Raw genomic sequence first — 14,215 nt, forward strand, 5'->3', positions numbered from 1 at the left:
CGGCCAACCCCACCCCCATAGTTTTTAAAAATATATATTCGCCCGCCCTTTAGTCTATAATTCATTACCCGCCTGCTCTTTAGTCTAAAAATTTTTACCCGCCCTCCCATTATTTATAAAAATATTTTAACACACACCCAGATAAAATTCAAATAAGTCCATTCTTTTATTTTTTTTAAGCATCTAATACAAATAATAATTTAGTTTCAGCGCTGCATCCTTATAAAAAAGTTATAATTTAGGAAATTGCTACTAGAATGTTTAAATGTCTCAAATGGCTTTAAATTTAGATATATATATATGATAGAGAAATAAATGTTGGATAAAAATATATACATTAAAAACAAAAACTTGTTTTAAAATCTATATTAGATTTCGAAATTATGATAATCATCAATTTATATTTTTCTATAATGTTATATTATATAATAAGTTAATAATAAAATTTATTAAAAAAGTAAAAGTAACTAGAAAAAGCATTTTAAATCAACGACATAATTTAGCCAAATATGATTAATTAAGTAATTTTAAGGTCATATAAATAAATTTATAGCCGATGATGGTGTAAATAGTTACAACATTTTATTTTAGTATGATAAAATATGAAAAAATTTAATATTCTGAAATTTAATTTGTACCTTGAAATGTTTAAATATTCAATTCAATGTCATATTTCTATATTCGTTACCTTTATTATTTTTTAAAACCATCTTAATATTTCATTTTGATAATTGATAAACAAATACTATCATTAGAAAATTTTTAATTTAACCACTTTATATTTAATTTTTATATTTACAAAATCTATCTTGAAATTTCCTACCGATGAAAAATGTTAATCTTAAAATGAATTGTCCGATATATTAATTATTTTAAAATTTGAATTTAAGAGTTTTATTTCGTTATTATACTTTTTTAAAGTTGGCAAAACTATTTGGGGCAAGTTTTCTTCTGCAGTCAAGTCTTTATCTAGAGAAATAATAACAAGTTATTGAACTTTAGTAGGTAATTGGGTATTTTATAACCTATGTTTTAAAGAAATTTAAATAAAATTTTATGCAATTTAAAAATTAATTTTAGAAATATTTTATATAATGGGGCTATCTATGTTTTTTAAATTTAATACTATCCTTAGCTCATATCATGTCTTAATAGGCGAAATCTAGTTTAGACAAAATATAGAAAAAATGAACCCTAGCTTTATCTTAAGCCCAAATCAAGCTTGGACAAGACCATAAAATCAAGGTAAAATCAATCATGGACAAGTAGATGATTTAAATTTTAAAAACTACCCATTTACCCTATGATATACCTTCAATTAATATTTTCCATAGTTTTGACACAGGATGTTGATTATCATTCGTTTTTTTATTAATAAAGCATTCATATATGCCTGAATCTTCAATCACAGTATCTATAATTATCAGAACAGAATGATTGTTGATATTTTCAACCCTATTAAGAAGTATGCTTTAAATCTTTAAATGTATTCAAAAGTATACTTGTATCTTGGATTTTTGCTATTTTCAATGAGCACCTCTTGATTATCTTTGTTTGATTTTGAAAAAAACTTGATACCGTCTTTAAGCCATATTACATTACAATTTGGATCATTTATATCGTGATAGTTTTTAATATTTTGACTTTTCAATATAACAGTACTACCTTTATTGTATCTAATGGCAAAACCTCTTTCATGGTTAATTGAGTCGTCGTTAGTTGAAGTCATTTCCTCAGTATTAAAATTTTTCACGTTAAAATTCGAATTTGTTGACGTTATTGAAGAGCGTTGATTTATATTTGGTAAATCTATAGTGGAATGATTTATATTATTGATATCAGAATTATCAGATATTATAGGTATACTATAAAATTCTTGATTTGATTTGCAACTATCAACATTGATTTTCGTTTCGAGACTTCTATCTGGAAACACACATTGGCATTTATTGTTATGACTATTATTATTATTATTATTATTATTATTATTATTATTATTATTATTATTATTATTAGCAATTGATGATAAATCTGAGGAAGTTAAGGATAGTGTGCTGAGCTTTCTACAATTGTGTTTACTTCTTTTTGAAGCATAATCTTTGCACATACTTATTCCTGATGTAGGGGTTGATCTGAAATTATCGAGAGCAACTTTAGTGAATTGTTTAGGCGATTCATGAGATGCATTAGGAAATAATTTGCAATTATGCACATGATCACTCAAAATTGTATTGGATGGATAATTATCACCATTTTTTAAGAAATTATTGCGCATTGAATATGATCTCTTAATATTCTTTATCCTTATTGGCAATGAATTTACATGAAATACTTTTTCAGCTAACTTTATTTTGAGAGGTGCCTTGTTAGTATTACTATCCATGTTATGAAGTTCAATATGGTTAAAATTGTGTGACTGTTTTATATTGTTCCTACAATTAGGATTAAAGCTTCTTAAAACTTTTGTTGGTTCATTATTATTAAAATCAAAAGGATTTGAGTATTCACGAGAATGGAATAGATCTCCAAGGGATATAAAATTAGGAATTTCTTTGATAAAGGACAATTTACTGTCATTTATAACTGATTTTGCAAATCTTTCAAAACGTTCGAATGATGATATTTCATATAGATCACTGTTAAGACTATTTTCATTGAAATTAGATACATTATTTCTTGATAATTTGGTACCGTTAGTATAATTTTTTATGTATGGCTGTTCTTGTCTGCATAAATCATAATAAAACATAATATATTTTTATTTTGTTTTTAAAATAATCCATATTTCATTATATAATTATTAATTAAAATATTAATAATAAGTTTTTTTTTAAATTATAAAAAAATTTGAGAAATTACCAAATATTTTATAAGGCTCTAAATTTTTTATAGATAAAATGATTAAAATCCCAATAATATGTTTATTTTTAATGTATATTGTTTAAATCTGATTATCGTGAATTTTTTGTTAATATCTTAAGAAAAATACTTTAGAATTTACTGCAATTTATTTTCTTTAAATCATTATAAAATTTACAGGTCCTGTGGAGTGCCTCACCTATTGTCTTAAAAATAGACTGGTTAAATTTAATTGCGGGCTCGATTGTACTTTAGAAATATTAAATTCTGTAATTTTGTTCATTGTCATTTATATAAAAAATTCCAAATAATATCTTAATATTTTGTATCTAGTATAAATAGAATTAATATAGTAATTTCCAGTGCTGTAAACAAACATTTTTTAAAAACAAATTCGTTCACAATTGTCGTTTATTAGCATAAATTGATATGTTTGCGTTGAACGGTCGCTTATAAAAAAGCGGGCATATTCAGGCCGCAAATTTTTTATTAATAAACCCGGGCCTAAAATTTTTGTTTTCTATAAACCCGGACCGAATATTTTAAAATTGTATTATAGAGTAATATATCACATTTATGCACTTCACATATTCCAATTTACATTTTAAAACCATTATATCTCTCGTTAGAAAATACTTAACTTGTTAATAAAAGAAAAGTAAAATTGTTTTTAAATTATTCACTAATTTTGATAATTTTTATTTTTATGTAAATAATTTTAATTTGTACTTTATATACTGTATATGTTATTCAAGGTAAATAAAATAGTTATTAATTTAGTGGACTAATTATATAATAATTTTTATTTTTAGTCAATCAACCATACCACATTACAAAATAAAACGCATTTCGCCAAGTACTCCTTTTCTTTGGTATTGAGTAATAATCTTCATTTAAGAATAAGGATAATTTCAAAAGTTATTAGATTTATTTATATTCGCTGAAAAACGAACTGTAAATTACCAAATTCGTATATTATATCGAGCTAAAAAAAATTTTTTTAAAACCCATTTTATAAAAATAATTTTATACACCCGGACCAGACCGGGTTAAATTTTTATAAAAAAATAGGGCCAGACTTGGTCTGTAAATTTAAAACCCGACCGAGAAACTAAAAAAATGAAAATTTTAACTTCTTTTAAATAAATAAAAGTTAAAAAAAATTTCCAAATTACGTTTTACGGATGATAAAAATGTTTTAAAATTTTATATGAACGATAATAAAAACGAAGCTAATTAAAAAAATTTATACAAAAATATATAATAATCAAATCTACTTATTTATCTGGATAGGTATAGTATGATTGCCTACCATGTTTATGGATGCAATTTGTATTGGAATAATGGTGGTAATGTTCTTATCAAAAGGAAATTCATTTGGAAATGAAGTTTGATCCTGCAATTGAGAGCATTCTATGTTAGGGTAATTCGTCACCTGCCTTGTATAATTATTAGACCACGTTTCCAGTATTCGCATAATTATGTTCGATAAACAAATTCTCTAAAAAATTAAAATCAATAATTTAATTCAAGAAAATATCTTAAAAATAGTGATTGTTCATGTCTATCTCATTCGTTAAGAATCATATTCATTTTTTATTTGGTTTAGGTTCCGATTATTTAATAAATTCTATTTCACGCATCCCACTTTTAATGAGGATTCTAAAAATTTATAGTATTTAAAATTTATTTTTAAATCAAGTTTAACGGATCTAATTATTTATGCACATTACATTTAAAAGGCTAAAATAATATTTTTTCCACCAAACTTTTCATAAGTTAAAAATACTCTAATAGATTTTACCATTAAGTCTTTCGTAATGGTTAAATCTCTGAAAACATATGCACATTGTTTTTTATTATTATATGTTAGTCTTATTAACACTAATCTTTTGTTATCCTAAAGAAATTTTTGTTCTATGAATTTATTAATCGCAACCCATTTCAAGTCATTTAAATCTTCCTTTGGAGATAAAATATATCTTCCGTTCAGGGAAAGAAATATTTTATTAATGAAAAATAAATAGATTTTTTACATATTGTGAGTTCATCAAATTTCATATAATTCTTTTCGCAGTAACTCAAAATTATATGAAATTTACTTGGAAAAATTATTTATTTTTTAATTTAGAAATATAATGCTAAAATATTAAAAATTTGTAATAAAGGCTTAAATTGTGTTGTGGTGTATTTAAAATGCATGGAATGCTTTTAGATGGCATTTGAATTTTATTGCGTTGTCTCCTCCTAAAATTTAATAAGTTTTATAAGTATTTTATTATAAATTTATATTTTTATAAATATAGGGCACTGTTAATAAAACGACTCGTTTTGTATTAAATATCACATTAGATTTTTTTTATAATTTATGGTAAGATTATTAGAAAAATATTAAATTATATCTAAAATTTTTCTGATCATTTCCATGTCTCTTGAAATGAAACATTATTGAATACATAGATAGACTTTATGGCTAACATTAATTATTTAGGTGGATGTATAGAATAATAAGAAAAGGCTTCATTTAAATATAATAAATCGACTGGACAATTTTGTATATATATTGAAATATAGAAATTCACAAAACCGCTGGTGGGTTTAGTACCAACCTGAAATCTATTTGATTTGAACCTTAAAAATGGATCGAATATCACATTATCATAATAAATATAACTGCTCTATATCATTAATGTATCAAATCTGATATTGTAAACCTTACTTAAAAAAAAGAAACGCGCTACTCTATACTCGTTACATTTGGGAAAAAAAGGAACTCGTTACTCGTTATTCAAATATAATAACGCATATAGCTTACTTAAAAAAATACTATATTATATATAAATTTGCTTTTTGTTTATTTTTTTCTCTGTAGATAAAAATAATTTATAAGATAAGTTCTTTTTATAATAAGTTTTTATTTATTTTTAACAATTGATTTTCAAAATTTGATCAGATAAAAAAGAGCCCTTAGTGTTCAACACAGCCTTTGCGGTGCAAAAAACTGGTGGAGAGAGTGGGAATATAATTAGAATTTTAATTTAGAGATTCAATAAAAATATTTTAAAATGTTTATCTTCAAAAAAAACTTATTCACAAGAATCTTCATTCAGATTCTCATCAAATTTTTTTATCTTTATCAGAATTTAATTTGAATCATATTTTTATCTTCATATGACTTTTTAGATTTGAGCTGATAGGCATCTAGGTTTAAATATTTGAATTAAGGTAAATCTACCATAGGCGTAGCCAGGGGGAGGGTAGCAAGGGGGACCCCCCTCGGAAATTTGTCTGTTCCTGTAAATATTATCTTAAGCTAATAAATATTTTCCCTCTACCCAGGCCACCCCCTCCTAGAAATGAACAAGAATTTGAAAAAATCAGTAAAAGTTAATAATAACGGCTATAATTCAAAATTATTTTTAAAAAATGCATTTTTATTAAAAAATATTATTTTTATAAAAAAACAGAGCCAAGGACCTACAATGTGGGTCTAAATACTTCAATAATATCGAAGGGGTAGGGGGGGGGTCTACATAATAGTACCCCACAAGAAATTTTGGCTACGCCTTTGCAATCTACATTTACAAAGTGTGGACTAAATACATATTAATTTGAATAACAATCTTAACTGTAGAAAATTCAACAATATAAATGTAATAAATAAAATAAAAATGAAGAACAACGGTGGTTGATTTGAATTAAAAACTCGGCTTAGATTATTTAAAATTTTAAAAAGCATAATAAATATAATAAAATATAATAAATTTTCCCCATATTTTATTAGAAAATATTTTAAGTAACGAATAACTTTTAAAAAACTCTTTACTCGGTATCTTTTGGAATAAGTAACGAATGGGTTCCTTTTCATCAAAAAAGGCAACGCTCTTAGTAACGACGTTTCATCTACGTTACTTTACAGCACTAATCAAATCCAACATACAAATATGATAAATATTTATTGAGAAGGAGAGGAGATACATTATTTTCCCATTCGTATTTTTTTTGGTAGCAACCCCATCTAACTAATTACAAAATCTCTTGTAATAATTTAAAAATAAATACTTATTTATGATTGATATAATCCTAACTAAAAATATGCTCAGCTCATCTCGAAATAAAGTTATATTTTAACCTTTACTTAAAAATATATCTTTAGGATTAATAAGATTACTCTAACACTGTTTAAGTTTTTAAGTATTTTGATATATTATTATTATTTGTTCATATCTTTTTGAAATTAAAATTAACGATCGATGAAATTTAATCAACTAGTAAAAGTATCAACATTATTACGTCGATTCTTGTTGTATAAAAAGACACATTATTAATCAGGTCTTTTATAAGGATAATATTTTATTTATGATTTATTAATGAAAATATATGTTGTCTAAATAAAATGTCTTGAAAACCCATTTTATTACAAATGTCAGGACAAAAAAGTTAACAGAGGTCTTTACCTTTCCATCCTTAAAGAAAAAATAGTGTGGGTAGGAGTTAGATTAGTCTTCTCTATTTTTAAGATTATTTATATTTAAAAAAAATTAAAGATCCTATGAAAAGAATACCATTGACTTTAAAAAAGCTATACCATTATATGATCAAAATTATTTTTTATAAAATAAACTTTAAAACTTACTATTTTAAATCTAGATTGTTAAAGTAACGCGCTATTTGTAGGGCGCTACTGTAGCACGCTATCTTTTTTGGTAGCTATAGCTAATAGAACTCTACTTTTTTTCCAATTATTAATTTATAGCGTGCTCCTTTTTTTGAAAGTAGCTAAGTAACTCGCTCCTCCGTTAATTTTTAAAAATATAAAATTTTAATATAATATAATTATTTATAATTTTTATGATTTATGATTTATTACTTATTTTGAAATTGAAATTTATATTTTCAATTTGTATTATAAACCTAAATCATCACATCTGGGTGTAAATTATTCAAAATGTCATCGAAAATGAATATCGAAATCGATGTAAGTGAGTCAGACAATTATAATATTAATGAAGTGGAAGGTACCCTGGAAGAAAATGTTCTTGATAACAATAATACACAATTCCATTTCCAAAATTTGAAAAATATTTTCAAATTTATGTAAAAACAAATGGTGGCTACAAATTTATTTGTTGAAAATGTAAAAAAATATATTCTCAAATAAATCTAAGCTATAACTTCAAAAAACACCTAAAGGAAAATTGTCATTTTTAAATTCTAATAGTATATTTATTTTATAAAAATGTTCATGCCAACAGTTTTAAAGAGGTAGAAAAACATAGTAATAATTTTAATATAGAGGAGACTACATCCAAAATCAATTCAATTTAAGCTAAATTGATTAATAATATTGCACATGCTATTATTTCTCAGATACTGGCTGAATAAGTCATTGTCGACTTTATAATTGTTACAGCTCAGCCAATGTCCTTTGTTGATAATTCATTATTTATCATGATGATTTAAGCTCTATTCCCTGGTACAACAGTTTTATGTCACCAGACACTAATGGTTGAGATAGCAGATAACTTTGAAATGATGAAAAATGCTCTAATAGCAGAGTTGTCAGAGATATCCTACATATGTACCACGGCAGATATTTGGACACATTACAGAAGGTAAAAAATTTTTTATAAATTTATCTGATATTTATATTTTTAGAACTTTCACAGGCCATTGCTAGACCCTAAACTTTAAAAAGTAGATCTGTAACATTGGCCCTTAAAATGATATAGGTTGCTAGACATACTATAACTTGCAAATAAAATTTATGATTCATCCCAATTTTAAACTAAACTGGCCTATATCAATTTCGATGATGCTAAAGATCAACGTGATAGACTCATGGTTAAAGCTGAATAGTCTCATACCAAGCAAAGATGCCCTAGTTACAACCATAAAAACGACTTTCATTGAAAATTTTTTGAAATAAAGGATACTAATATAATAGAAATTCCTCTAGATGCGTTTTTAAAATCTAAAAATACTCAAATGAGTATTTTTGATAATTTTTTATATTAAAAAAATATATATATATAATTAAATACTGCCTTGACCTCAAGTGCTAGTGTTGAGAGATTATTTAGTTATGCGAAACTTATACTTTCTGATTATCGCTCTTGACTTGGGGAATGATAGTATCGAAATGATTTTATTATCAAAATACAGTAAAATAAATAAAAAATGAATATTACCATAAATAGATATTTTTATTACATAAATTATAATCTTTTTACATAAATTTTTTTATAATCAAAAGTAACTATATTTAAATATGATTTTTATGTATTATATACTGTACAAATAAATACATTATAAGCAAAAAATAAAACAAATTTATTTTTAAATTTTTTTTACGAAAAGCAGTCTAAAAAGTAGTCAACTTAAAAAGTAGCTAACTTTTAAAAAATAGTAGCTAATAGCGTGCTACTTTTTTTGATGGGTAGCGATAGCAGTAGCGCGCTACATTTAAAAGTAGGGTTTAACAACTCTGGATCTTTAAAAATATTTTCAAGCATTAAACATATAAATTAAATTAAACATTGTAATAGTACAATAAAATAGCAACTTATATTTTTTGTAAAGATTAAGTGTGTCATTTATATTTAATTTTACATATGAAATAGGGCTTCTAGTCAAATAAGTTTTGAATATTAATAAATATATGATCAAACAAAATATGACTACTATGCAAAATATATAATGATTGAAAAAAAACTAATTTTGATCACAGATAGATATTATAAAATCAGCTAATTTGGTTTGTAATTTTTGCCATAATATAAAATAATAATCAGATAGATTTTAAGTAATTTAATTATTATTTTACAAATCTGAATTTTCAAATGTCTCTGATATAATTGCGAGTTCCTAAATATGAGAAAAACTCAATTTGAACTAATTTTGTCAATCTGACCAATTAAAAATAGCATTCTCTCCCAATTTGAGCGAAATTTTCTTGATTCTTTCATTTCTAAGAAAGATGTTGTTTTATATCTTCGTATTCTAAATATTTCTTAAAATGGGATTTCAATTATTTTTAAAAATAATATGCTACTTCGTTTCTATCCCGTCTTAATCTAACTTAAAGTAGTATATGATTTTTAAAATCTTTAGTAATTAGAAAATATACCTACTCACAAGAAAATATATTATTCAATATATTATTCAGAAGTGATGCATTGAAATATTTTAATAAAAATATATTTAAACTAATACCTGTTTATAATTTGGAATAATATAGGAGAAGATATAAGCCCAAGAGAAATATTTATGTTTTAATATTTTAATATTTTTATTTACAATAGTTTATTTACTTAAAAATAATTTTGCCTTTTATATATACCTTCGAAATAAATAAAACCTATTTACCTTTTTTTTCATAGCCTTTTTTGTAAATAAAAAAATCCAAATTATAATATTTTTGTATTTTGCAATAAACTTATTGTCAATTAACAAGGCTATAACTATAAAATAAATGAAATTAAATAAGAATGGAATTAAGGTAATAAAAAAGAGAAGACGAGAGGAAGAACTGAGTTGAGAGGTACCATTCCGAAAACGGGTTGTGAATTATGGAAAAATATAGGAATATCCCATATTTTAACAGGAAAGTCCCTTTTTTAATTTATAGAAAATCCCTTAACTCTTGTTGACCCCGACTTGTTTAGCTCATTCTTAAAATTGAAATCATAGAGTTAACCAAAATTTCCTAGTAAAATTGGATGCATAGGTCTTTCAGAATTTAAAAAAACGCTCTCTTATTTGATTTTAAATATTTATCCATAATTTTGTATATTTATGAAAAATTTTGAATATTAATGAATATTTTCAAAATTTATGAATAATTTCGAATAATAAGAATAATTTCAATAATATAAATAATTTAGAATATTTTTTTATACGAATAATTTCAAGATGCAAATAATTTTAATCGAATAATATATTTATTCGTGTTCGCAAAATACAATCGAACACGGATAATTTTTAGGACTAATTAACTCAAAAAAACAACTTTATTCTAACAAATATATATTAAAGTTTGAAGGACATTTTGTTTGAATAAATATGTACGGGAACATTTTGTTCTCTAAACATTATGTTCGAGTATATAATGTTCTAGCACATTTTGTCTTTGTGACATAATCCAGGGATCAAGAATAAAATTTTGACAAATGAAATAAACAACCACCGCCATAATAATCGCAAAAAAATATGATTGAAAATAAATGACTACTGCAAGTGACCACTCAAATAATTGAAATCACACAAGTGACTGCGATCTAACGACAAATGAATGCTACCAATAACAATGTTAAATGGCGGCGATAAAGACCGCGATTGCGACAGATGAGAGCGCGACAGATACCGCCACAAATAAGCACAATTAATAACTACTACATAGGACCACAACGACAAATGATATATGACAAATGACTATAAAAAAAGTCTACGAGTACAATAAATAACTACGAAAAGTGACTACAACGAATGGCCACTATAATTGATCGCAACAAATGATTACATCAAATGAACACTGGAAATGTCGGCGACAAATGTCCGTGATTATTAACTGCGATAAATGTGACCACTATAGATGTCAACAATAAATATTTGGGACAAATTTCTTAAATTATTAAAAACTCAGCCGTTAACACTATTACATCCTACAATAGGGGAACGGCCCACTCTGCCTACATCAATTTGCCGCTTAGTGCACTCACTATCACTTTGCCTGCTTTTTAAAGACGCTTTTACACACTAACCAAAATTAAATATGAATTTTAAGAAAAAACGATTCATTATTAAATTGTAAAAATATAAATTTTATTAAACCATTTTTATAATTTTAATCTATAAAAGGTTAGTTTCAGGGAAAAAAATGAAAATGGTTAAAACTGAAATAGAACCAACAATATTCTGCAGGGATTTGAACCTTTCAACAAAAAAATGGTCCGGGTTTGGGTACAGGAAAAATATTTGAAAAGACCCGGATCCAGGGTTCGGGTCTGGGATAAGGGAACATAAAATATATGACTCAAAATAAGATTTTTTTTCATTCATTTATTATTATACTTCAATATATTCTCTTAACTTCTGAGAACTTTACTATTAACGATGTAATAGGCATTTTTAGATCCTCCTTTCTATCTGATGATAATTTGATTTTTTTTTCTCTATCTAAAAGTAAAATTTTAAGATCATCAATGTTGCTATCATTATTATTATCACTACTACCATAAGGTATTGTCGTAGCCTCCAATATATTGTAAATAATGGAGTTTTGAGTATGGCATAAATCCTTAAGATGGTCTTTAGCCATTTGTTTTTGCTCAATACTCAATAAAACTTGATATGGAGGGTCTAAATATATAGAAGCATATACAACACTGTTTTGCAAATATTGTTGCTCTCGAATTTTCATATTTTCTAATATTTCGTATAAAAAGGACAGTAAATTTTTCTAAATCTAATCGGCATCTAATCCATATTCCATAAAAATCAAATAAATAATTGTTCTGATTGTAATCTTAATATTATTATTTTTAAAGGAACTAATACACTAGGTCCTTTATTTGGCAACAATCATTTTCCGACAAAATGACTTCACATGCTCCTATAATAAAATCATTACAGAAATCTATTAAACTATATAATCGTTCTACCATCATAAAAATTGAGGACGAACGTGTTGTGCATTATCATTAAATTAAAATATTATTACACAATTCACTTTAAAAATAATCAACGTATTTCTATAACATAGCATATTAAAAAATTTACATAATAAAATATTATTACCTACACTAATGATCTCTCAACCGAGATTTATATTTTTTAAATATCAAGCCACTTAGTAAAAAACAGATTTATTTTTGGTTTATTAATTTTTTTGCAAACTATTTAAATAATTTGACAACCGCTTCCACCTCAATTCTACCAAAAGCCTTATGACTAGCGAATTCGCATTGCCCCCCACCCGCAGAAGAAAATAAGTCGATAAATTGAACCTATATTTCGTAATCAACGAGGACACCGCTGAACTAAAATAAGCGCGTGGTAAATTTTAATGTAAATAGTTTGGTATTTCAGAAGCATACATCTCGGTTTAGGTGTGGAATATCCGTATTCGATTTCCAGTTTTGAAAATTTTTTGGCTAAACATCTTTGGACAACATTAAGATTTAAACTAAATCTAGAGCAGGTGCGTACCCAGCTGAGGATGACAGGGGGACAAATTCTCCGGTAGCCAAAAAATGCAAATTATTTATAAAATATTTTTGAAAAAATATGAAAAGCCTTCATGAAGTATCCCTATTTTAGAAATATTATATTTTAAATTATAGCAGAAATCAGTAGCGTCAGTAGGGGCCGGGGGATGGGCATTGGTTTGAGTCGCCTGAAAGGTTTGAAGGGCCCCAAAAAATTTTGAAATTATTTTTATATCCAAAAAAGAATGTAAATTAGAAAATGTTAGCTAAAAAAAGGTCATTTTGAAAATAATTTGAAAAATTTTTTGAGTCTCCTGAGATTGTAAAGAATAGTGACACTCCTGGCAGAAATCTCTGATATTGTTAAAGTATACAGCTTATAAAAATAAGAGAAAATAATGACCGATAATTTCACGATATATTATATAAGACTGTTGAGGCTAAATCTAGGTTATAAAATTGTGATTGGCAATCGATTTGCCCGAGGCAAAAACATCGTTCCGATATTAGCGCTAATTCAATTAAATGATTACAAAATGACCATCTTTATACCACTTTTAGATTTATTATTGATATAAATCAATGAACAATTTGTAATCATATGGCTCTATCTAATTCACAAATATTATTGCCTTGCAATCCGTTTGAATATTTGACTCTTGCTATTGAAAAAATCAAATTTCTGATCCAATTTCATTGAGAGGATATAAAAGTATTTAAAGACCAATTAATTTCAGTATTTAAATCTTGAGTAGATAAAGGTGGAGAATATTATTAGGTTAAAATTTTATTTTCATAATTTAATATTGATATCTATAAAAAAATTTCTTAAACCTACAAATAAACAATATTACAGACACATTTCCTTTTATAATCAAATTTTCAAAAAAAAATTGTCATAAATTATATTAAAAATATTTTAAAAAATGAGCAAGAGACATTATGATTCGTATGGGATCAGCATTTGACTATTTCTATTTTTAATTGTATAAGCGCATTTTTTATTAGTATTACTTTACTAAATATTCGCCTAACCTTAGCGCTTGAGAGTTTTCATCGTAACTAATCCATCTTATTAATATCACATTTTCCGAAGATGCAACTTTTTTTATGCTACAACTACTAAACTATAAGAGTGCTAAATCTAC

General features: G+C 25.3%; 2 protein-coding genes across 2 annotated transcripts in view; one reads left to right on the plus strand and one right to left on the minus strand.

Moving 5' to 3' along the window:
* Positions 1-10,154, minus strand: part of LOC135923553 (titin-like) — a 156,430-nt gene extending 146,276 nt beyond the window's left edge. Inside the window, exons 1-6 of the mRNA XM_065458360.1 lie at positions 10,075-10,154; positions 4,137-4,360; positions 1,867-2,726; positions 1,503-1,809; positions 1,313-1,455; positions 912-969 (exon numbers count right to left, since the gene is read on the minus strand). Coding sequence (XP_065314432.1) covers positions 912-969; positions 1,313-1,455; positions 1,503-1,809; positions 1,867-2,726; positions 4,137-4,336 — 1,568 coding nt within the window. The 5' untranslated portion in view covers positions 4,337-4,360; positions 10,075-10,154. The remainder of the gene's footprint in view (positions 1-911; positions 970-1,312; positions 1,456-1,502; positions 1,810-1,866; positions 2,727-4,136; positions 4,361-10,074) is intronic.
* Positions 1-14,215, plus strand: part of LOC135924199 (uncharacterized) — a 33,413-nt gene that overhangs the window by 7,933 nt on the left and 11,265 nt on the right. The gene's annotated exons all lie outside the window — the stretch shown is intronic.

Source organism: Gordionus sp. m RMFG-2023, chromosome 2, assembly GCF_954871325.1.
Source record: "Gordionus sp. m RMFG-2023 chromosome 2, tfGorSpeb1-WG-v2, whole genome shotgun sequence".
In the NCBI taxonomy this organism is placed as follows: Eukaryota; Metazoa; Nematomorpha; class Gordioida; order Chordodea; family Parachordodidae; genus Gordionus; species Gordionus sp. m RMFG-2023.